Source organism: Bombus huntii, chromosome 3, assembly GCF_024542735.1.
Source record: "Bombus huntii isolate Logan2020A chromosome 3, iyBomHunt1.1, whole genome shotgun sequence".
In the NCBI taxonomy this organism is placed as follows: Eukaryota; Metazoa; Arthropoda; class Insecta; order Hymenoptera; family Apidae; genus Bombus; species Bombus huntii.
In genome coordinates this window covers 1,150,379-1,172,371 of record NC_066240.1, presented here as the reverse complement: position 1 = coordinate 1,172,371, position 21,993 = coordinate 1,150,379, and the positions used below count along the sequence as shown (strand labels likewise).

The 21,993-nt window shown below is 28.4% G+C and overlaps 4 protein-coding genes across 9 annotated transcripts in view; 2 read left to right on the top strand and 2 right to left on the bottom strand.

Annotated features, from left to right (window-relative positions):
* Nucleotides 1-12,871, bottom strand: part of LOC126864086 (dynein axonemal heavy chain 3) — a 29,189-nt gene extending 16,318 nt beyond the window's left edge. Inside the window, exons 1-8 of one of the 5 annotated variants that reach the window (XM_050615013.1) lie at nucleotides 10,684-12,871; nucleotides 9,901-10,134; nucleotides 8,774-9,003; nucleotides 8,482-8,694; nucleotides 6,983-7,345; nucleotides 6,689-6,899; nucleotides 4,891-5,118; nucleotides 1,001-4,825 (exon numbers count right to left, since the gene is read on the bottom strand). In XM_050615013.1, the coding sequence (XP_050470970.1) occupies nucleotides 1,001-4,825; nucleotides 4,891-5,118; nucleotides 6,689-6,899; nucleotides 6,983-7,345; nucleotides 8,482-8,694; nucleotides 8,774-9,003; nucleotides 9,901-10,134; nucleotides 10,684-10,689 (5,310 nt within the window). In that variant the 5' untranslated portion in view covers nucleotides 10,690-12,871. Of the gene's footprint in view, nucleotides 1-1,000; nucleotides 4,826-4,890; nucleotides 5,119-6,688; nucleotides 6,900-6,982; nucleotides 7,346-8,481; nucleotides 8,716-8,773; nucleotides 9,004-9,388; nucleotides 9,876-9,900; nucleotides 10,135-10,683 lie in introns of those variants that run through there. The other 4 variants (XM_050615014.1, XM_050615016.1, XM_050615017.1 and 1 more) reach the window with 4 other exon arrangements.
* The window catches only part of LOC126864087 (transitional endoplasmic reticulum ATPase TER94), a 63,640-nt gene that overhangs the window by 38,363 nt on the left and 3,284 nt on the right, over nucleotides 1-21,993 (top strand). Inside the window, exons 2-7 of one of the 2 annotated variants that reach the window (XM_050615020.1) lie at nucleotides 18,077-18,137; nucleotides 19,366-19,722; nucleotides 20,937-21,129; nucleotides 21,203-21,437; nucleotides 21,509-21,642; nucleotides 21,714-21,962. In XM_050615020.1, coding sequence (XP_050470977.1) covers nucleotides 18,121-18,137; nucleotides 19,366-19,722; nucleotides 20,937-21,129; nucleotides 21,203-21,437; nucleotides 21,509-21,642; nucleotides 21,714-21,962 — 1,185 coding nt within the window. In that variant the 5' untranslated portion in view covers nucleotides 18,077-18,120. Of the gene's footprint in view, nucleotides 1-17,974; nucleotides 18,138-19,365; nucleotides 19,723-20,936; nucleotides 21,130-21,202; nucleotides 21,438-21,508; nucleotides 21,643-21,713; nucleotides 21,963-21,993 lie in introns of those variants that run through there. The other variant, XM_050615019.1, reaches the window with a different exon arrangement.
* Nucleotides 13,100-14,599, top strand: LOC126863563 (tigger transposable element-derived protein 2-like). Its single transcript, XM_050613828.1, has one exon. It carries the CDS (start codon nucleotides 13,100-13,102, stop codon nucleotides 14,597-14,599), a length of 1,500 nt encoding a protein of 499 aa, XP_050469785.1.
* Nucleotides 15,461-17,497, bottom strand: LOC126864095 (leptin receptor overlapping transcript-like 1). The gene is made up of 5 exons (XM_050615044.1): nucleotides 16,663-17,497; nucleotides 16,519-16,593; nucleotides 16,193-16,391; nucleotides 15,914-16,067; nucleotides 15,461-15,837 (listed from the first exon to the last, which is right to left on the bottom strand). Exons 2-4 carry the CDS (start codon nucleotides 16,557-16,559, stop codon nucleotides 15,954-15,956), a joined length of 354 nt encoding a protein of 117 aa, XP_050471001.1. The 5' UTR covers nucleotides 16,560-16,593; nucleotides 16,663-17,497; the 3' UTR covers nucleotides 15,461-15,837; nucleotides 15,914-15,953.

Below are 21,993 nucleotides of genomic sequence, written 5' to 3'. Positions count from 1 at the left end.
GAAGAGATAATCACCGCCACCGTTCTCTATCTGCTGGGCTCGCGCGACGAACGTTTTAAACGACTAGCACTCACGAGTGATATCAAGTCGGTGAAACAATTCCAAAGAGAAATGAAGCCTTTCTTCTACGAGGAAAGGCGGACGTCCCCATCACGGAGGCCATCATCGGGCTCCGGAAATAAACGAAGCAGGTCACCCGCCCTCCGGATCAAGTGCCGCCACTGCGGTTCTTACGAACATACGATATCTGAATGCCGCCAGAGGACGAAGTTGGAACCGAGGAAAACTATGATGGAACACACCCCACATCTAAGGACACGAGATCCTCGGATTCGTCGAGTATAGCCCTCGTCCCGAAAGTAAGAGAAATTGACGTCGCTGTCAATTGGTCAATTTGGGACAAAGACTGCCTGTTCGTTTGAAAGATCTTAATTACCAAAAAAACCCAGCTTTTATAACGGGTCCTCGGGCTAACTGAACTTGTGCTGTGTAAGTGCCTCAACATCTGGTATTCATTGTCCGAAGGAACCGTTGGAATGTTTTACTGTTAGGTACCTCTATTATTCTCAACGCGAGAATTGATTGTAATTTTAATAAATAAATAAAAAAAAAAAGTACCTCTATGGGTATTTCCTTTAATGAGGGTCATACTATCACTCCACACCTTTGTTAGACGAAGCGCCCGTCCCGTTGACCGCGGCTACGTTGGGCGACAGACTGTCGCCTCGAGCCAAAGCTCACTATCACTAATTTCGAACAATTACAATCGGATTGAATAACTACGATTGTTTAATTACAGCTATAGTAGACTCTAGATTACAATGTTAGGGGATTATCCCGAAGTTCCAGGGGGAGGCTTCGATGTCCTTTCATCTCCGACAAATATATTACATATATATAATGTTACAATTCTGTATGTATATCTATTATCTGAGAAGAGGTTAAGAACGCATCTACCATACAATTAATGTAAATATATTAGAAATATATTTCTACTTACTAAGAACATATGAAGATCTGACGCTTCCACAAATGTTTTGCAATAATACTGTACAAAATACAGAATTGGCTCTGTCAACCATTCGATCAATTCAATAATTAACTCATATTGTTCGATAAGTAACTTATTTTTAAGGTATGTTTTGTATGAGTCAAATAATGCATTCCAACCAAGTTGAGATGGCTCCATATAAATCATGCCACATCTACTGACAGTAGCTGGTGAAGCATGTTCCAAATCAGCTGGTTCAAACATCATATTCATTTTATGTGACATTTGTATAATTTCTCCAGACATCAGGCAGAGTTTCTTATTATCATCAAGCACCGTATTCATACTTTCAATCCATATAGCATCAACAGGTCCATCGAAAACTATCCACTTCCGTTCGGGCGATATAGCTTGTGCAAATTCCCTGAAAATGTTTGCCAAGACACCATCGCTCCATTCGTGCGATACTGGATCAAAACTACCATATAACTGATCCAAAGTAATAGCTTTTGGATTAATAATCTTATAAATCGTTGAAAATTCTCTCATAGTAGCGCGTCTTTTACCAGCTAACTCGCCCAAAGCTTCGGCCAAAACCTGATACGCTTGGGTTTTTCCGCTTAATGTACGACCTACGATCATCAAACCATGACGTACCAACAACATCTCGTAAATTTGGATTATTTTTTCCATGTACCAAGGCGTGGCTTGAAGATTTCGTTTCTTCAAAACATTTCTAACTAATTCTATTAATTCCTCGCGATAAGGTTCTGGTAAACTGGTATCAGGGAAAAGATCTGTGTATATCCCATTAAATAGAGGAATATCTTGAGCCAAAAATTTCGGAAGATTGACGTCAATGATCGCTTGAAGAATCAAAACAGATTCATTTTGCATGGGATATTTCAACTTCAAATTTCCAGCAGCAGTAAGCACGGTTTTTACAGCTCGCATGCCATAATCATAATGATTTTGTGAACTTAATTGTTCAGAACATAATTTATACGTATGAACTATCTTCTCTGCAAGATTCTTGGCGTCTATGAAACCGAAAGAATATAAAGTAATTTCTCCTATCATAGCGTAATCTGGTACCATCATTGCTACTGTACGGAAAAGAACTTTTAAATTATCAGGAAGTTCTTGACGTCCAGCATAACCAGGATTCATTGTTATGATAACATAGTAAGTGGGATTTAATTTAATCTCTGTACCCTCAAACATAAATTTCTCCAATTGTAAACTTATAGCCATCTGAATGGTTAAAATTTGCTGAGCAATCACCGAGAGAACTTCTAGATCTATTCTGTTAAATTCATCAAAACAGGCCCATGCTCCAGATTGTGCAAGCCCTTTAAAAAATTTACCCATTGCTTGAAAATCAAGTCCATCCGAACAATTGAAAACGACGCATTGTTTAGCGACAGCTTTTGCAAGATCTTTTGCTGTTTCTGTTTTACCAGTTCCTGCGGGGCCTTCGGGTGAACCACCAAGATTTAATTTTAATGCACTCATTAAAGTTCTGTAGCATCGATCAGTTAATGGTGTTATTACAAGTCTTGGAGTATTCCCAAGATACTCGAAAGCATATGCTACAGAGGTCGTAATTATTGTGACCAAAATACTATTGTCCAACCAATAATATCTCAGTTGTGATATCCAATCAAAATCCATAATGTTAGTCACTTGTTTGTCAATGAGCAGTCGTACTACATCTCGAGCATGAACATCTATCACAATCAAAGCATTTATTGTTATTCTCGCGCCCGGTTCCAATCTACCTCTCACTAAAGTGACCGTTTTTTCTATTTGATGATTACATGTCTGTAAATAATCTCTCGTAGAATGATCTTCGAATGATTCGCAAACTTCGCTAGTCCAATGTATTTGACTGCAACAAATAACAATTTGACCAGGCCAAGAAAATATCCATTCTTCTCTAACAGTATCGAAATATGCGATAATACTTTCCTCGGCAATGTCTCGAAGGGAAGCTCTCATAAGTTCTTCTACTTGACACAACCATTTCTCAACCATGCCTTTTGCATCCGCTGGATAAATCTTTCCACTTAATGGAACATACTCTTCTTCATCCGATAACATTCCAATAATTTCTTCATCTTTAGTAAATCGCAATTTACTAATACCTTCAAAACACTTCTTCAAGTGGGGCTGTACTCTCTGTGGATCCTTAGTTTCAGAGAGTATTTCTAAGAGTTCGTCATTTGACAGAAAGAAAAACCTTGGGAAGAACAAACGTTTCTTCTCTAGATATTCGTTTAAACCTTTCTGTATTTCTTCCAATAATGAGTTACATAACGTTAATTCTTGCAATATATTTAGCATACCTGTAGCATCAAGTACACGACTATGTTCGACAGCGTATGCCATGATCTTACGCCAAATTTTATCCATCCTTCTAAAATGCTTCGCTTCTGTCGGCATTTGACGCATTATATCTTCGCTGCTAAATATCGGTTCCAGATACATCCAAGTTGCTTGACACATTAACCACTGATCAATGATATCCTGCATTTGCAGTAATTTATTTTCCCACGCCTGCATCTCCTCTTCGAAAGCTTTTATAAAGGGAGAACTTCTCATCGTTTGAGCTTTCAAAATATGATCGTCCAATAATTGATGAATATCATCTACAGCGGATAATATGTGAACACCAGTTTCACGATATAGTATGAATTGAAACCTAACATCTGTCCATTCTTCCTTCATCCTTCGTAAATTTTGTTGGAGCGCGTGTTCTTTGATAGCAGCAGACGATATTTCTTCAAGTCTACTTATATGAACCAATAATCCCAGTTCTACCATGTCAAAGAGACTACTTGTGGGCGTTGGTACTATATCCACATTTACTACTTTGCTAATTTGCTTCCAATGTCGGTCCTGTAATCCAGGAGTACAAATAATTTGTAAAAGTGGGATGTATTGTTTGAACTTCTCTACTTTTCCACGAATCATTTCAGTAATTTTTCGCGCACCCGGAATGTCGGCAAGAATACGAGCCAGCCTATATAATGTGCGCCAGATATTATCAGTCTCATCTTTAATTTCTTCGGCATCGAGATCAGAAAATGGACCATTGAACCATCTATCATAATTCTTATGAAAATCTAATACCGTATGCCATAGAGTATCGAGTGCATTGACAACCGTTGACATCGTGGGAACTAATAAGTATGGACTCAATTCCATGTCTAAAAGTCCTTCTTCTTCATTGATCTCTTCAACTTCTATCCTAATTTCTTCCATCCCTTTAGAAAGATGTTCAATTTCCAATACCGCATCTTCCATCTCCTCCATAGTCAGTACAGGTGGATCCTTCTTCTTAAATTGGTCGATTGCCAATTTCATGTTATGTATTTTTTGTTCAAAATTATCCCTTCTTATACGCAATACTTCCTCAAGATATTCTTTTCTCATATTTAATCTTGTGTTTGCTAGATCCATTACGGTTTCCATTTCTTTCGGCCATGTGATGGTGCGAGTATTTAAGTGAATGTCATCATCCGTTGGTGCTTGATAATTAAAAAGGAATAAAATCAATTCTACAGAACGCAATAATTTTCTTTTCAAATTAAACATGGTCGAATCTCGACTCTCGCACAAGTAATTGTACAACTCAACAACATCTTGAGTCTTTTCAGGCATTTTTGAAATATTTTCTGCTATTGTATCAAAATTAGAGCACAAATCTCGATTATTGGATCGTAACTCATTTGCAAAGAAATTACAAATAATTGTGCGAAGATCATAAAGGATTTGCCTTAAAGTGTTATTTAAAATGGTGCAATCAATTTCTACCAAGTTCAGAGGAATCTAAAATTAAAAATATAGATAAAATTGATACATTATTGCGAAATATTTATCATTTATACGTTTACCTTGTTACGAAACACTGAAATTTCTTCTCTAAGTTGGTCGTAACTTTTTATTTTTTGTTCAAATTCATGTAGATATGGCATGGGTTCAATCTTAAAAAAGTTGTCTAAATTTCGTTTAGCTTGGCCATCGATTATGTACAAAAAATCTTCGTAACATTTCAAATAAATTTGTGGACCCATCGTATGAGCACTGACAACATTTAGTACATCAGTGATTATGCTTAAAACCTACAATATTTATTTCATGTTACAATGATAAAACTAATGAGAATAGAGCTTGTAAAATATGAAATTAATCATACGATATCAAAAGCTACCATGAAATAGCGAGTAGTTTATTATTTTGAAATGCAATAAAATTCTTCGTAAAATTCAATTCTTATAGAGATTATACGTCGCCTCAAGTAATACACCAGTTAAAATATACAGAACGGGAGATAATGATAGCCCACTTGAAACGTTTGTGCGTATTAAATTCCTTATGAGCTGTTATCGAGGTGCCTACCTAATTACTTAAGTATATGTTATGACATTAAGAAGTGTTATCCCTTCGAATTGGAACAGATCTGTTATTTTGTGTTACATCTGACTTTAACATACGAATAAAATCAGTTTAAGGATTAATGAAACTTCAAATATTTTTTTCTAACAGAGAGGGTTATTTGCGACCCAGTTCCTAGATATAGTTCCTTTGAAACTTTTGTTCCTCGTGATGAGTACTAAAAATTTGATTGTGAAAATCGTGCCCAAGATCAATTTTTCCAATTCAATTTCTCCACGGATCCGAAGATACAGCATCACCTCCAAAAGCCACGACAAACAGTTTCTTGTCACCCTGCAGATTCCTAGGTAACGTCGTATTATATTTTTATCGTTTCCTTTTTTAAATGGGTCAAGAAAAAGTTTTGAATAAAAACGTATTGCTCTACCGAATACAAAAGTTTATATGTGGCGGATAGTGCGAAAGAACGCTACAAGCTCGTAGTGTTTTGAAAACGTCTGAATATCAACTACAAGGATATGTACTAAAAAATGAAAGTATCGATTTAAAAATTTTAATGTCACCTTTACAGAATATTTCAAGATCATCGCGAGATCAAATAGATAACAGTATAGTATGTCTCCCTCGATACTATAAAATATATGTTTTTGTGTAAAACATTTTTTCGTATCATTCATATTTTTTCAGACATTTGAGCGCTGCCACTTAAACAGGAAATACTGTATATTTAGAAATAAAGAGAAATGTTGAGTGAGCTATCACTTAATCTCGCGGTATATCTGACTGGTTTTTGGGCTATCACTTAGTCTAATTTTTCTTTTTTCTATTCTTGCTTTAAGTACATATAACGTAGTATAATATGTAAGAAAAATACTGTGCATAAATGTTATGATTCAATTACTTGATTAAAGCATATGGAATATAGCCACTTTTCCGCGAGAGAATTTTAGCATTAATTAATATTAAGACATTTTCCGAGTGAATTTCTTTCAACTTGATATATGTAATATCTATTTAATTATTCCATAAATAATAGTTCTACTTACTTATTCGATTTAAAAATCATTTCATTTATTTTTGCATGAATACCTTTCAGATATTAAATTTGAAATAGAATTAATTGTATAGACAGGCTTAAAAACAATTACATACAAAATTAATTAATAAAACAGAGCAATATGTATAAAACTAGATTTTAAGAAATAAGGATATAAAGTAAAAACATGAAACACAAAATTATATAAAGATTAAAATGTTTAATATTAAAAAGATCAAAAATTACAACATTTCCTTTACCGATTCTTCATATCGTGATACAGAGAATAAGAACTCCTGCTTCTTCAATTCAGGAAATAAAATCGTTTCAATTTTTGGAATCACTGTCCCAACTTCAATAACTTTATCAAAACATTCTGAAATAATTGCACGTACTTCTAAAATACTCGGTTTACAATTTAATTTAATTGTACCAAGTTCTGGCTCTACTGTTATTGTTATAAAGGGAGTTCTAAAATGTAACTTTAATGATCATTATGTATACAAATTATCAAAACTAATATGAATATATTATTATATTAATAAATCACTTACTTGTAAAACATTAGATCCTCAAAATCACCCTTAAAATAATTTCCTTTACTGTATTCCATAAAAAAATCTCTAATATTATTCAACGTTTTCATCACCATCATTCGCAATTGTAAAGATAAAAGAGTATTTACACTTCTAAAATATTTTTCAATCAGTGATATAGATGCATCATAATGTTTCTCAATAAAACGAGACCAAGCGTATTTCTTCTCTAAAAAAAATTCAGCAACGTCAGCCAGCCAATACTTAACAAGTTGATCCACAGCTTTGTTACATAATAAATTCATTTTAGGCTGTATTTCATTTGCTGAAATGGGGATAGTTCCTAAATCTTCAAGCTTAACGATCGTTACGTCATAATATCTGAAAAAATAAATCATTTTCATACACATTGATTTTTAAGCTTGAAGCATACAGCTTCAAAAATAAATCCTTTAGAAATTTTCAACAGATTAAATCCTTTTCAAACGCACGTATGATTATCTTGATTTTTTTAAATGATACTACATATTTTGATTTCATACTGTTGTACCTGATGGCATGACGAATTCATCTACCCACCGTAATATGACCTTGAAATGATTTTTCGAAATAACAACAAAAATCAATATGACCTTGAGTTTTTGTTAAAAAAAATAATCTTATGAAAATTACTTACATTGACATTTATAGTCGATTGAAAGCTAATTAACTTTTACTAAAAACATTTTTTTGTCAAGTTATTATCAAAAGTTATTTTGTCAAGTTATTATCTTGAAAACCGTGGCGTCAGTTACGTATTGCATCCTATATTTCGACAAGAATTTTTTTGTTGACCATAGATTAACTAATAACATACTTCTTTTGTTTGTCACTCCTTATAACGATTTAATAAAATTTAATTAAATGTAAGAAAATTAGGCTGCTCAAATCGAAAAAAGTTACACGAACAATAATACATATTTAGATACTCGTTGAAGTTAAAGGAATAATTTAATATTTTTTAAAATTGTTCAACTTAACTACGATAGTGCATGATTTGTTTGATTCTCCATCAAATTAATTTTAAATAATTTGTCGCAGTGAAAAGTGAAGAAATGGATAAATGAGGTCGAACGGGTGTCACTTTTACTATTAATGAGTAACATCGTTTAAATGAGACATACAGATTATGATAACACTGTAAATATCATAATGTGGTAAAAAATATTCGACACATATGTATTTACGTTGCCGATTATACATATATATATTTATATTAACAATTTGCTGAATTTTTTGGGAAAATTATTTTGTCAATATTTAAAATAAAATATATTTTCAATAAAAAATATTTCTACATATTTCGATTAGAGTGTATTAGAAATATAGTAAACATTTATATTCAATACCCAACAAAGATTGCTATGTTCCAATAGAATTAAAAACTTATTATAGTCACCGCTTTTAATTTTTACAATTATCTACGAAGTCTTATACAAAATTATTACATTATAAAATATTATGTTTGCAATACTTACTTAGTAAAATATAAACTTTGAATATTTCTCAATATTTCATTTCCGATAAATAAATTATAATGCATAAAATGGCCTGCCATCAATTTAGATTGATGCCACGGAACAGGCGCCCGTATGATTAAAATTGGATGTTCCTGGCGCAAAGGTTTTATAAGAAATTGTTTATAAGTATCAATAATTTCTAATTGTAATTCCATTATTAGTTCATCAAAACTACAAATAAAAATTTTTCTTCTAAAATTGTGATTATGTATGAAAACGGACATAGTAATTAGAAATTGTATAAACCAACTCTTCTAATTTCCGCAATCTATCAGAAATACGTTCTTTTGCTGCTTCAAGGTGAGTATTATCATAATAATTTAAATCGCTGTCACTCATACAATAGTTTTTAAAATATATTGGTTTGCTATGAATCTTTCCCTTAATAAGTTCCTCAGGTTTCTTATTACTTTCGTTCAATATATCGTCTATTTTCTCTTCTAATGATTTCGGGATTTCAGCTTCAGTTATTTGAAACATCTGTAAATTTAATTTGATAATATTAACTAAGTATTACTAAATACTAATTAAATGCAGTATTTTCAAAACTCCTTGCCTAATCATGTTGATTATTAAAAAAAGTATCCTATCATAGAACCAAGAACAACAAAAAATTAATTTAAGGTTTTCTTTACTAATTATTGAGATAAAAAATCAGTGATAATGTCGCTGTGACTCAGCAAAGTTTTCTACACGAACTCAGAACAATTCGATTGGCACTGTAAACCTCAAATTTTACCAACGACACATAACCGCAATTTACTTGTACAACTCTTAAAGAAGAAAATTATATTTGGTGTCCTAAATGATACTGTGGTAACTTGTAAAAAATATTGTAGATTAAACATTAAATGCATAATCATACCATGGAATTTTCACGAAAATTAATGTCTTTTTGAACCCTCCAGTTTACTTAAACTCTTTTTGAACTTTGAATAGATCATGTAGGTAATAGACGGAAGGTGCGAGATCGGAATTATACAGAGGATGAGTCAATATCTCAAACTTGAATTTAAGGAATCGTCGATTTACAAGATTAAACGAAAGATATTACATGCGTGATTTAATGTTCAGAACAAGTATTTTCATATTCATAGAAAATAAGAAGATTGTGTATATCGAAAAAGTTGTCTATGCTGAAATAAAATTTAAAGCTGCATTACGGATAATTATTGATTCACTTTCATATGAAACACGAACACACGTTGTGGCGAAGATGCTCTACCCCATACACAGAATTTCAATTGACGGAAATTCAAACCTTACAATTGACATAATAAATAAAATTATGTGTACTTGCTACTATGTTTAAAATATTCTTGTGTGTAGACTTTTGCAATTTAATTTATATATTAATAAAAATTAACAATATGTTACCTTTTCTTCTGTTAACATTTTGTTTTCTTGCTTTCCTGTTTTTAATATTTTATTCTTACATCTTTTATTTGTTTTAATATGCTCTTTTTGGATTGTTTTCCACAACCATGTACCATCTGCTAAATCTTTCAAGCTAATCATATTATTTGATAAAGGCTTTACAAACTGTGGTGATGTTTCTTTTTGCACATTTTTATATTTTTTTATATATTCTGCTGATGAGTTAGTAAACTTCTATCCAGAAATAAAGAAATTATGTTTAGTTTATTATTATTTAATTATGAAGTTAAATTATGTTCCAAAATTGTTTGCATGATATGTTATTAATGTAAACATGTTCATATAGTTAATTGAATGTATAGTGTAATTCTACCCATAAAAAATTATGTAACCTTAGTTTTTAATTGTCTATGACACAAATGCAAATTTGTAAATGCAAATTTACAATCTCATACTAAATTTCATTATCACATTTTAATATTTCATTAATATCACTTCATTTTAAAAATTTAATTTTAGGAAACTTTATCACGAATATGAACATAAAGTAAATACAAGAATTTATCCTAAATATACTTTCAATTATGCACAAATATTAAATATACCACATACATATAAATAAAAATTATATATATATATATACTGCAGTCTTGATAATGTAAAATTACAAAAAAATAATTCATAATTATAGTAAAATTATGACATTTATCTATGGTTATATATTGTTTCTCATATGTAAATCTTAATAGAAAATACATAATTATTGTTTTTTGAATGTATTACCTTCATTTAAACAATTATATGTTAGATGTGTTCACTATCTTGAAGAAGTTATTTTAATTGTAAATAGAAGGGTAACTATGGTAACCATAATGAATTAATACTCATTAAATCTACCATTATATACATAATGAGTATCAAAATTACTTTAGAATAAATAAATAAAATGTGATACAAAAGCAAAATAAGTGTAGATTCACCATTAGTATGAGGTACTGGAGTGTAAAAGGAAATAAAGAACCTGGAAACACTCGAAGCCTGTAAAATCTTAACCAATTAGAGGTAGGATAGTTGATAAGGCAACTGGAGAACAAGGTAATAGAAACTAATTTTTCTGATAACATAGTTTAAAGATACTGTAAGGCATTTTGTAAATGATATGGATGTCCCTTATACTTATTAGGGGAAAGGGTACAAAAAGCAAATAAAATGTAGTAAATAGGTAAATAAAATTAAAAAATTATATACCATTTGAATTAGTCTAAGTAAAAAAGCATACTACAATTTTATTGTATATAAAATAACCCCAACAAAGGTAAACTTAAAGATATTTAGAGTTGTAAATACAACGATATCATTTATTTAACATGATAAAATTAAAAGATTAAAATTACAAAATATTTAAGGGAAAAGTTCACGCATAAAAGATAGATAGGTTAACAATATTTATTAAATTTAATCAATTGAAACATAGTATATGCTAATCAATAATAATTCAAATTTAGATATTAAAAATATTAATTTTTGTCCCTTATTCTGGATGTTTAATATTTTCAACACTTGTTTTTAATACGATACAAATATTCTTGTGCTTATATTCTTCCTGTCTTTTATTTGCTACACATGACAAAATGAAAGATAAAATAGCTTTAAAACTATTTTTAATTTGTACACTGAATATTCCTAATAATCAATATAATAATAATCAATATATAGAAATATGCATTTCTATTTAAGAAAAGATACATTTGTAGATAACACTTATGAAAAAAGTAATGTAAAACATTAAACCTTCTTACATTTTTTTGTACTGTTTTTGTACAAAAGTTTGTACTACTACAAACAAATATTTTGTAAATTTGAGGGATGCCATACTAACTAGGTTATGTTTACATCAATCATTGTTGCCTCATCTGTTATATTTGTGTTTAGCATCAATTAACTAAGTCAACTGTAGCTCATTATAATCACATGGATTAACGTCAGCATCCATAACCTCACAAGCATATTGTAGTTCATATAATATTATACGTATTTATAATAAACAGTCGTTTATTGACTCAAAAATAGTACCGTCAATCGCGTCGCGGATTATACACTCTCATTTTCATTTTACACATGTACGTATATAAACACGAGTCTCCGTTTAAACAGGAACAAGATATTAGATTTTGATGATTAAATCATACATATGTATGTAAGTACGTACTTTCATACATATATGTATATATGTTCACTTATATTATATTCTTTTTTTTTTAATTAAAATGTTGAGAATTATAATATAATCCTATTTTTAATCATAAGAACATATAAATTCATGTAACATATTTTTTTACTACGTAAATTTTATTGTAATCCATTGTCACATTTCGATATTAAAATTTATATCTCCACCATACTAATAATAAACGGTTATTCACATATAATCGATAGCAAGTGGTGCCCCCTTAGCTGTCACAGACAGTTCAATGATAGAAGTAGATATTCCAAGAATTGCTCACTGTTATCTACCTCCAATTTGCTTTAGAAGTACCAGTGTAACAATAAAAGTGAGTGAAATAAAGTGAAACGTTATTTAAATTCTACTTTATATTACTCGCAATACAAAATTAGTTTACAATTTACAATCTGAAATTATATATGAATCAACTATTTTGTGATATCATTAAATAATAAAGAGTATGTTTATACAAGTAATGAGAATGTTAAGACTGTTGAACCACCAAATTTATGACACAGTTTTATAATCGTGGTTTTGAGTATTTGACACATAATAATACTTTCAGAATATAATTAAAAAAGAAGACCTTGACACAGAATTATATGCTTCTGCTGCCTGGGCACAAATAGTATTTTCTTCCTTTTTGTAGTTACAATTGATGTACATATTACAAAATCTATCACATAAATAATATATAAAGTAATCATATACGTACGTGTATATATATATATATATATATATATATATATATATATATATATATATATATATATATGTACGTATATATATGTATGTATGTATGTATGCATGCATGTATGTATGTATGTATGTATGTATGTATGTATGTATGTATATATTGTACAACAATTATGCATGAATGAGTCATAATTTTGAATCTCTGTTAAATCTGATTACATATATTATATCGATAGAAAACGTATCTCATAATAAATAAAGGGTACCAATTTTGTAATTATGTCATCGCCACTTAAAGGAAAATTATTATCTAACGATAAATTAATAGATGAAGGGTTTCATAAGCACAAAACAGATGATAAAGAGTTAATCAAACCAATCGTTGAAAAAGCATCGACTTCTATGCAAAAAGAAGAAACTACAGTCGCAACACGTTTAGAAATTATTCGGAAATTAGAAGAAGGTGTCACAATTGGTAAACTTGTTGCACAGTATGGTCTTCACAAAAGGACTATAGAACGATATAAAAGGAATATCTTATCACTTCGAAAAATTTCAAAAAATCCAAGACGTTTGGTTATGAAAAGAACTCGTGCATCTTTACACGAAGATACAAATGTTCGATTACTTGAATGGATTTTAGAACGACAAATGAAAGGAGATATCCTTCGCGACAGCATGCTGCAAACCAAAGCGATGGAATTGCATGAACAATTTGGATGTTCGACACCTTTTACGGCTAGTCGAGGTTGGCTGTGGCGTTTTAAAAAAAGATACAATATAAGCGGTTTCGGTTGCCAAGGAACAGCAAATGAGATAGCACAATTGACAACAGAAACATTAACAAAAATATTAAATGAGGAAAATATCAATAGAGAAAATATATATAATATATATGAAACAACCTTAATGTGGAGAATTCTCCCACAAGAAGTCTCGTCGAATGAAGAAGAATCGTCGCAAAATGAAAAAATAAAAAAAGATCACATCATAATAGCATTTTGTGTCAATGCTACGGGAACGCACAAATTACCGCCATTGTTTGTTACTAAATATGTGATTCCACAATCTTTAAAGCTTAGTAGACATATGTTACCTATAGTATATAGAAGTCAAAATAGTAGTTTTATTGACGAAACAATTTTCACTGATTGGTATGCCAATCATTTTAAACCCAATGTAAAGCAGCGTCAACAGCAGGAACATTGTATAGAGAAAGTGTTGTTATTCGTTGAAAATTTTAAATGTGATATATCTCTTAAAAAAGAACACCAAGATTCTCATTTCAAAATAATAATTTTTCCATCTAATACACCTTCGACCATTCAAATAATGGATGAGGGTATAATTGCAAATTTTAAAAAATTATTTCGGGAGAAATTGCATTATCGTCAAATACGTCAACATGATAACGAAGTAAAGAAGTTCTATACCAATTACGATATAAAAGAATGCATTGATTTAATTAGTGAAACATGGGACGAAATAATAGTGACCGACATTGTACATTCTTGGAGGAGACTTTTAGGTAAGCAAAATACTCAAATTATTATCAAAGAAGAAGTCGAATACCTCGAAGAAACCCAAGACTTCGAAGAAAATGTTGTTTCTGACAAAATATTGGAGTCCGTTGTAAAATGTGAGGAAGAAGAATCGACTATTACAACAAAGGAAGAAATCGATCGCATGTTCCGTAGTTTGGAAATTTGGACTAAAACACAGCCTGATTTCATTAAATCGCATGCAGAAGTTTTAATACATTACCATAATCAACAATAATATTTTATATAATAAGATAAAAGATTTCTGATTGAAGTTTCAAATGTTTTTGTGTATCATTTCTTGTCTTCAATTGTATCCATTCGTTCCTTTATATTTTGTACCCATACTTTTATCCCACAAAAGAATTTTTCAGAATAATTACATAAATAGGATGAATAGAAATTTTGAATAAAAAATTCGTGTGTACTATATGCTTATATCTTTTAGTAGTTACTTTGTTGATTATTAGCTATCAATGTAATCAAAATGATTAAAAACTCATTTCTTAATTTTTCATAGTAGTATAGTTTTACAATAGTGTATTTTTGGAGATTTGAGTATCTTTTTTTTGTAAAATATATACATGAATGCTTGTCTTTTGCTTTGTATTATATTGTATATTTTGTTGTATATCTTTTATTTCCATATACCTTAAATGCTTAAAAATATTTTTATAAAAGTTAAAATAATCAGAAAGAAATTTAATTAAATTTGATGTAGACATTTATTATATGTAACACTAAAAATTAATGTATTATATATTACCTAATAATTACTATAAAGTCAATTGAAGCATTCAATGTATGTTAATAAAATATGTACATTCTCTGTCATTTTAAACTCTACAGTAATAAATACTTAGTACAGTAGTAAATACTTACAGTAGTAAGTAATTATTGTCATTAGTATTTTCCCCTAACATAATATTTTTTCTAGCAGTTTTCTAAATATTAATTACGAAAATTATATATATTTTTATATAAGATCTACTGTATCAATTATATACAAAATATTTGCAAAACATTGCATAATACTTGGATTATTTTAAAATTCTTAATTTATAATTGTTAATTAATAAAAATAACAGGAAGTATGAAGTAATGTAAAAAATTGTTTATTAATATTGCTTTCAAGAACTTAAACTCAATAAATATAAATATTAAATTTTACATGTTTTAGCATAGTTGTGTTTTTTAATTTTATCCAAAGAGATTTATAAAAATTTTTATTTTTTCAAATCTAAAATTTTGGATACTGCATAAAAATATCAAAATAAATCATTAACTTTAGTATTGGTTATTGTAATACTCTTTGTTATAGTATTAATATCTATATATATATATCTATATATATATATATATATGTATGTATCATGTAAGTAATATACTATAAATGTTGCAATGACTTAGAATCAACACATGACTGTCAGTCAGTGCAATATATGATTTGCATTCTTCTTTTTATCTTGCAAAAACCTAAAAGTATTCAAATTATATGTTACGAAGTGTAAAAAATGTACCAAAAGTAATATATTATAAATCAAAATATTACCATGTAAAATTAATAAATAAGTACAATGAAGTACACCATTTCAACATGTGTTATATCCAACACCATCCTGATCAAAGGTTGCAAAAAGTCCGACTAGAGTTAGATATATAATAATATTACCTGATAAAGTCAAGTAACAAGCGCCCCATTGTATCTGAAAATGCATAATGGAAATATACATCACTTATATCAGTGAATTGTTTTATCTAATCTAATATAATAATAATATAATACAATAGTACAATAATCAGATTAAAAAATATGCATATATGACTATACCACTGGTTCATCGATTGGAGACCGAGCTAAGACAATAGGAAGAGCAAATGATGATACAACGAAACCTGTAGTAATGAATACTGCTAACTCCAAACATGGATTAGGATTATTGTCAAAATCATTTGTATAACGACGTGCAATTATAGTTGGAATTGGTGCTAATATGTAAAATAGTATGACAAAAAGTGGCCACCATACTCTGAAAACAATATATTATAAAATCTAATACACATTTTGATATTGTAATTTATATTTGTAGTGTTAAAGCACTATATAAATAGCATTAAATACAAAATAAATAATTATATATTAATAGTAATACTTACTTATATACAGGTAAAGCACAACCTAGTATAACAAATGTCATACCAATAGAGCCACCAAATGCCAAAAGTACTAATCTATAAAAGGATTTTTGGTTATAAATCGTCTTAAAAAATTTTGTATAAATTATATTTTAAAATACTTACGCTGTTTAATAGTGAAGGCCATTATTAGCATGGAACAAACCAAGGGAAATTTATATAAATTATTATATATAAAAAAGATATGTAACTTTTATAAGTTATCATAGTTGTCAAATTTGTCCAATGAAAAACTATATCATATTTTATGATTTGAAATAATATGATTAATGATCTAATTATAAAATAATTCATGCAAGATATACATATAAACATAAAATGTGAAAAACAAAAGAACCTATATAATTTATACTAATGAATCTTTTTGGTTTCTTCATTTTATGAATATAATTTATAATTTGAAATAATACATTTTATACCTCTAAAAATTTGTATGTAAACATTTAAAAGACTTACATCTGTTTCATAAATGTTTAACATACAAAACAAATATTAATTAATAAATCTGACCACACAAAAATGTTTAGAATATTTAAAAATGATTATAATAAGAAAATATAGTTAGTAAAATGAAATACAGTAAACTTGTATTATATAAAAATAAAATAGTATGTATATATATATGTTTATAAAATAAATTAATAAACATGCGTTAGTTACATATAAAAATTTGACAGCAATGACAATAACAGTAGTAAGGTTATGTTTAGACGTATCATTTTTAATTCAGCTTTTTCATTAAACTTCCATCGGCAATATCATATTTTTTAATTTTATGATAAAAGCTTATGTATTTATGCAATTAAATATATATGCCGAATAACCTTTAATTCCAGCCATTATAGACCGATTTGACAAGTAAGAAGTATGTACTTATATTTATCGTATTTTCACTTTGAGAATGTCGTGACGTAAGCCATCTAAAGCCTAACATACTTTTAAAACTAGACACATGCTAGTAGATTATCTAATGAATACAGTGTAAATTTAAAAAAGAAAGAGGTCTTTTTTTACGAATATCTACATTTATTACAAATATTACAATCCATTTAGTACTTCAAACTATATCTTGAGTTAATAAATATCTAGTAATACTTATATATTCAGAAATTTAGAAAAAAAATGAAAAATATTTATAGGATGCTATAAAGTACAAAATTTTACGTATTAAATTGACGAAAGTAACAGTGCTCAATAATTTGTTTATACTAATATATATTTTGCGTATCTGAAATTGAATAGTGATGTATATTAAAATTTCTTAGAATGTCTGTAGTAAAATATAATTAATTAAATAATCAAAATTAAGAACTGAAAATTACAATAAGTAACGATAGTTTAAAGACTTCGTAGCCAATAAGATATTTTAAAATGGCAAATCTATTTGTCTATTGTAAATTTGCCTTCAGCTTTTGATTCAACAATAGGGGAGTCCAATGCAAGCCATGAAAGTTCAAATGAGAATGTTCATTGGATCGGCTATAGGTGTAGCTGACTTGTACGTGTGCGATATCAAGTTCTCATTACGTGTGCATTTTCTTTTGCGTTGAAATCAACAGAATAATGGGCGAACCAAAAAGGTAAGACATTTTAACAAAAAAAAAAACTCTTTAATAATATAATATTTGTAATGATATAATTTTAATACTTCAATGTTCAAACATAAAGTATACAAATAAATTGTATCCATGCTTCCAATTTTACGTTGTCATCATGTCGACGCAACGCGTCTTTTTATAGATTCTTATGAAAATAAATGATATCTATTAAATTTTCTTCTATAAAAATTAATCATTCAGTATAAACTGCAATTTTTCTTATGGCAACAACCTGTAATGACAAAAATCGCGCTTATCATTTTTGTGTGCCGACTGTTCATGGCCGAATACTATACCGAACATGACAAAGGAATTTTGCTGATACTGATATTTATTTCTTACTATGATATTTTTTGATCTTATAAAGAATTCTTAGTAAAAATAAAAGCTATATAATTTTACTTCTATGTAGTTTCAAAAGATAAGTATAACACAAAACTGCGTAAACATCATATGTTCAGTTTTAAAAACTAAATACATTAATTTTTTAATTACATTTTATATGATTATCATATACGATCTTATTCACACTATAAATGAAAAATTTTACAAATTATTTTTTATAGGTTTAACGAATATCTTGTATATGTAAAATGTCTATTATTTATTCTATGTATAAAAACAAAAGTTTGAAGACGCCTATATTTTTTATCAAAAATTAAAATTAAGGGAAAAACATGTTAAATTATTATTATTAAATTTTATAGAGTACAAAAGTATTTTTGAAGTATAACAATATTAATCATAATGCATATATATTTATATATTTATGATAAAAATACATAGTTTAATGTAAATAGATTATAATATCGAAATTAATTTCTTAATTATTCATATATAATGATAATTCATTAAATATGTAATATATAAATATATATATATCATATATATTATATGTTATCATAAAATAGTAATAAATAAAATATATATCATAAGGAAACATATTATGTGTTAAGAAAGTTATGCTTGTTAGTAACAAAAATAAATGAGACATTAAGATTATTATGTTTATAGTACAACTTAAGTGGTTATGTAGGCATTATATAAATGACATAAAGACATTAACTTTAATAGATTAAATTGGTAGATAAAAACTAAAATAGTTTAGTCATAAATTAAAATTATTTTTTATTTATCAGCATTATATATATTTTATTTAATGATTCATATCTCTTTGTTGAAATTAATCAAATGCCTTGTGTTATAACAGTGAAGATTTGGCGACAGCAATTCTTCGAAAGAAGGACAAACCAAATAGATTATTAGTGGATGAAGCTATTGCAGATGACAATTCTGTAGTAGCTCTTTCTCAAGCAAAAATGGATGAATTGCAACTTTTCCGAGGAGATACAGTATTGTTGAAAGGAAAAAGACGCAAAGAAACTGTGTGCATTGTTCTTTCTGACGATACATGCCCTGATGAAAAAATTCGCATGAACCGTGTTATAAGAAATAATTTGCGTGTACGTTTAAGTGATGTTGTTTCTGTACAAGCATGTCCAGAAGTTAAATATGGAAAACGCATTCACGTACTACCAATGGATGATACAGTAACTGGTCTTACAGGGTAATCAATAGCTTTTTTACAAAAATGAAAAATATATTTTTCATATTTTAATTTTAATTTTAACTATATCATATTTTTAAATAATGAGTTAATTTTAAATGACATGTAATTTTGATATTCAAAATTATTTTATTATTTACTCGTTATTATTGTCTTTTTGTTTTACATATATAAAGATACAAAATGTACCTAATGTAATAATTGCTCTAGTCAAAATAACATTAGGTATATTTTACATCTTTCCAACTAATATTTAAGATACATAAAATAATTACATATAAAGTAACAAATGAAATGAAATCAATACTTTTTTTAGTTTAACCTGAAAGCAGAGGTGCATATATTCTAGTATTTTGGCATTGCATGCTAATCAAAACAATAAATTTTATAAATTGAAGTAAAATTATATTAAAGTTAGGCAAAATATGGCTACTTACTTTCACTTATTTTCCTCAATTAATTTAAAAAATTAGTTTTTAATATAGTTAAAAATTTAATATTATGATAAAAAGTATATATTTAATATATATTTATTACAACAGATATGTTTGAAAATATGTGATATAAAAAATATAATATAATGTTCAGTTTATAGAAAGTACACCATTACAATATGCAATATTAAGATAGTTGTCTATACCAATATATAATGTAATCATATCATTACCAACCTTTTATATATTTATGCTTTCAGTTCGTTAAATACTTCATATTTAATACTTATTATGTTAATATTTTTTGTCAAAAATGTATTGTTATTTCAAATTCATATAAATCAAGTATAACACAGAACACATAACAAAGGTGGTTGATATATTTAGGTAATTCCCTTACACAATAACAACTTTAAAACTGGGAGCATTTGTGAATAAAGTAAAATGATTTTAATTAATACAAAACGATATTAATTATATATGTATGCAAACACCCTGTTTTAATGTATAATGTAAATATCAATACAAATTACCTTATGTTCTAAAGACCATATATATATATATATATATATATATATGTACTTGAAGGGGTTAAAAAATATATTTATATTTAGACTTTCTAATAGATGTGTAAATAGAGTGTAATGTGTTCTGTGTACATAAAAAAGTAAAAAGGAAATTCACATTATTGGTAATTTAATATTATATTTTAATTAATCATTACTTCTTTTTAGATATACATAAAGTTTAATTATAAAGTAACTTACTTTTTTGTTATAGAAACTTATTTGAAGTATATTTAAAACCATACTTCTTAGAAGCTTATCGTCCTGTTCATAAAGATGATAATTTTATTGTACGTGGTGGTATGCGTGTTGTAGAATTTAAAGTAGTAGAAACAGATCCTGGGCCATTTTGTATTGTAGCTCCTGATACAATTATTCATTGTGAAGGTGATGCTATTAAGAGGGAGGTCAGTTCAGTATAATCTTTCAACAAGTATTTATTTCTTTATATCATAATATAAATATGTAAAAACATTGTAGGAGGAAGAAGAGGCTTTAAATGCTGTAGGTTACGATGATATTGGTGGTGTTCGCAAACAATTAGCTCAAATTAAAGAAATGGTAGAATTACCTTTAAGGCATCCATCTTTGTTTAAAGTTATTGGCGTTAAACCACCTCGTGGTATTCTTTTATATGGCCCGCCAGGCACAGGAAAGACCCTTATTGCTCGAGCTGTTGCAAATGAAACAGGAGCATTTTTCTTTCTTATCAATGGTATGTTAGTCTTTAAATATAGTATAATATTTTTTTATTTTAGAATGTTACTCAATTTGATATGTTGAAAGGTCCTGAGATTATGAGTAAACTTGCGGGAGAGTCAGAAAGTAATTTAAGAAAAGCATTTGAAGAGGCTGAAAAAAATTCACCAGCTATAATTTTCATTGATGAACTTGATGCCATTGCTCCAAAAAGGGAAAAGGTTTTTATTATTCATCTTATTTTATATACTTACAAATTGAATGTATGATTTATATGTTATTTTCCATCTAGACTCATGGAGAAGTAGAAAGACGTATAGTGTCTCAGTTGTTGACTTTAATGGATGGCATGAAACAAAGTTCCCATGTTATTGTAATGGCTGCTACTAATCGACCTAACAGCATTGATCCTGCATTGCGGCGTTTTGGTCGTTTTGATAAAGAAATTGATATTGGAATACCTGATGCTACTGGTCGTTTAGAAATTTTACGAATTCATACGAAAAACATGAAACTTGCAGATGATGTTGAATTAGAAGAGGTTTATATAATTAAGTTTGAAGTTATTAAAT

Coding starts and splice junctions, on each gene's coding strand:
- LOC126863563 (XM_050613828.1), top strand. CDS start 13,100: ATGTCATCGCCACTTAAAGGAAAATTATTATCTAACGATAAATTAATA.
- LOC126864095 (XM_050615044.1), bottom strand. CDS start 16,559: ATGACATTTGTTATACTAGGTTGTGCTTTACCTGTATATAA. Junction 16,392..16,518: donor TGTGCTTTACCTGTATATAA/GTAAGTATTACT, acceptor TATTGTTTTCAG/AGTATGGTGGCCACTTTTTG. Junction 16,068..16,192: donor CTCCAATCGATGAACCAGTG/GTATAGTCATAT, acceptor ATGCATTTTCAG/ATACAATGGGGCGCTTGTTA.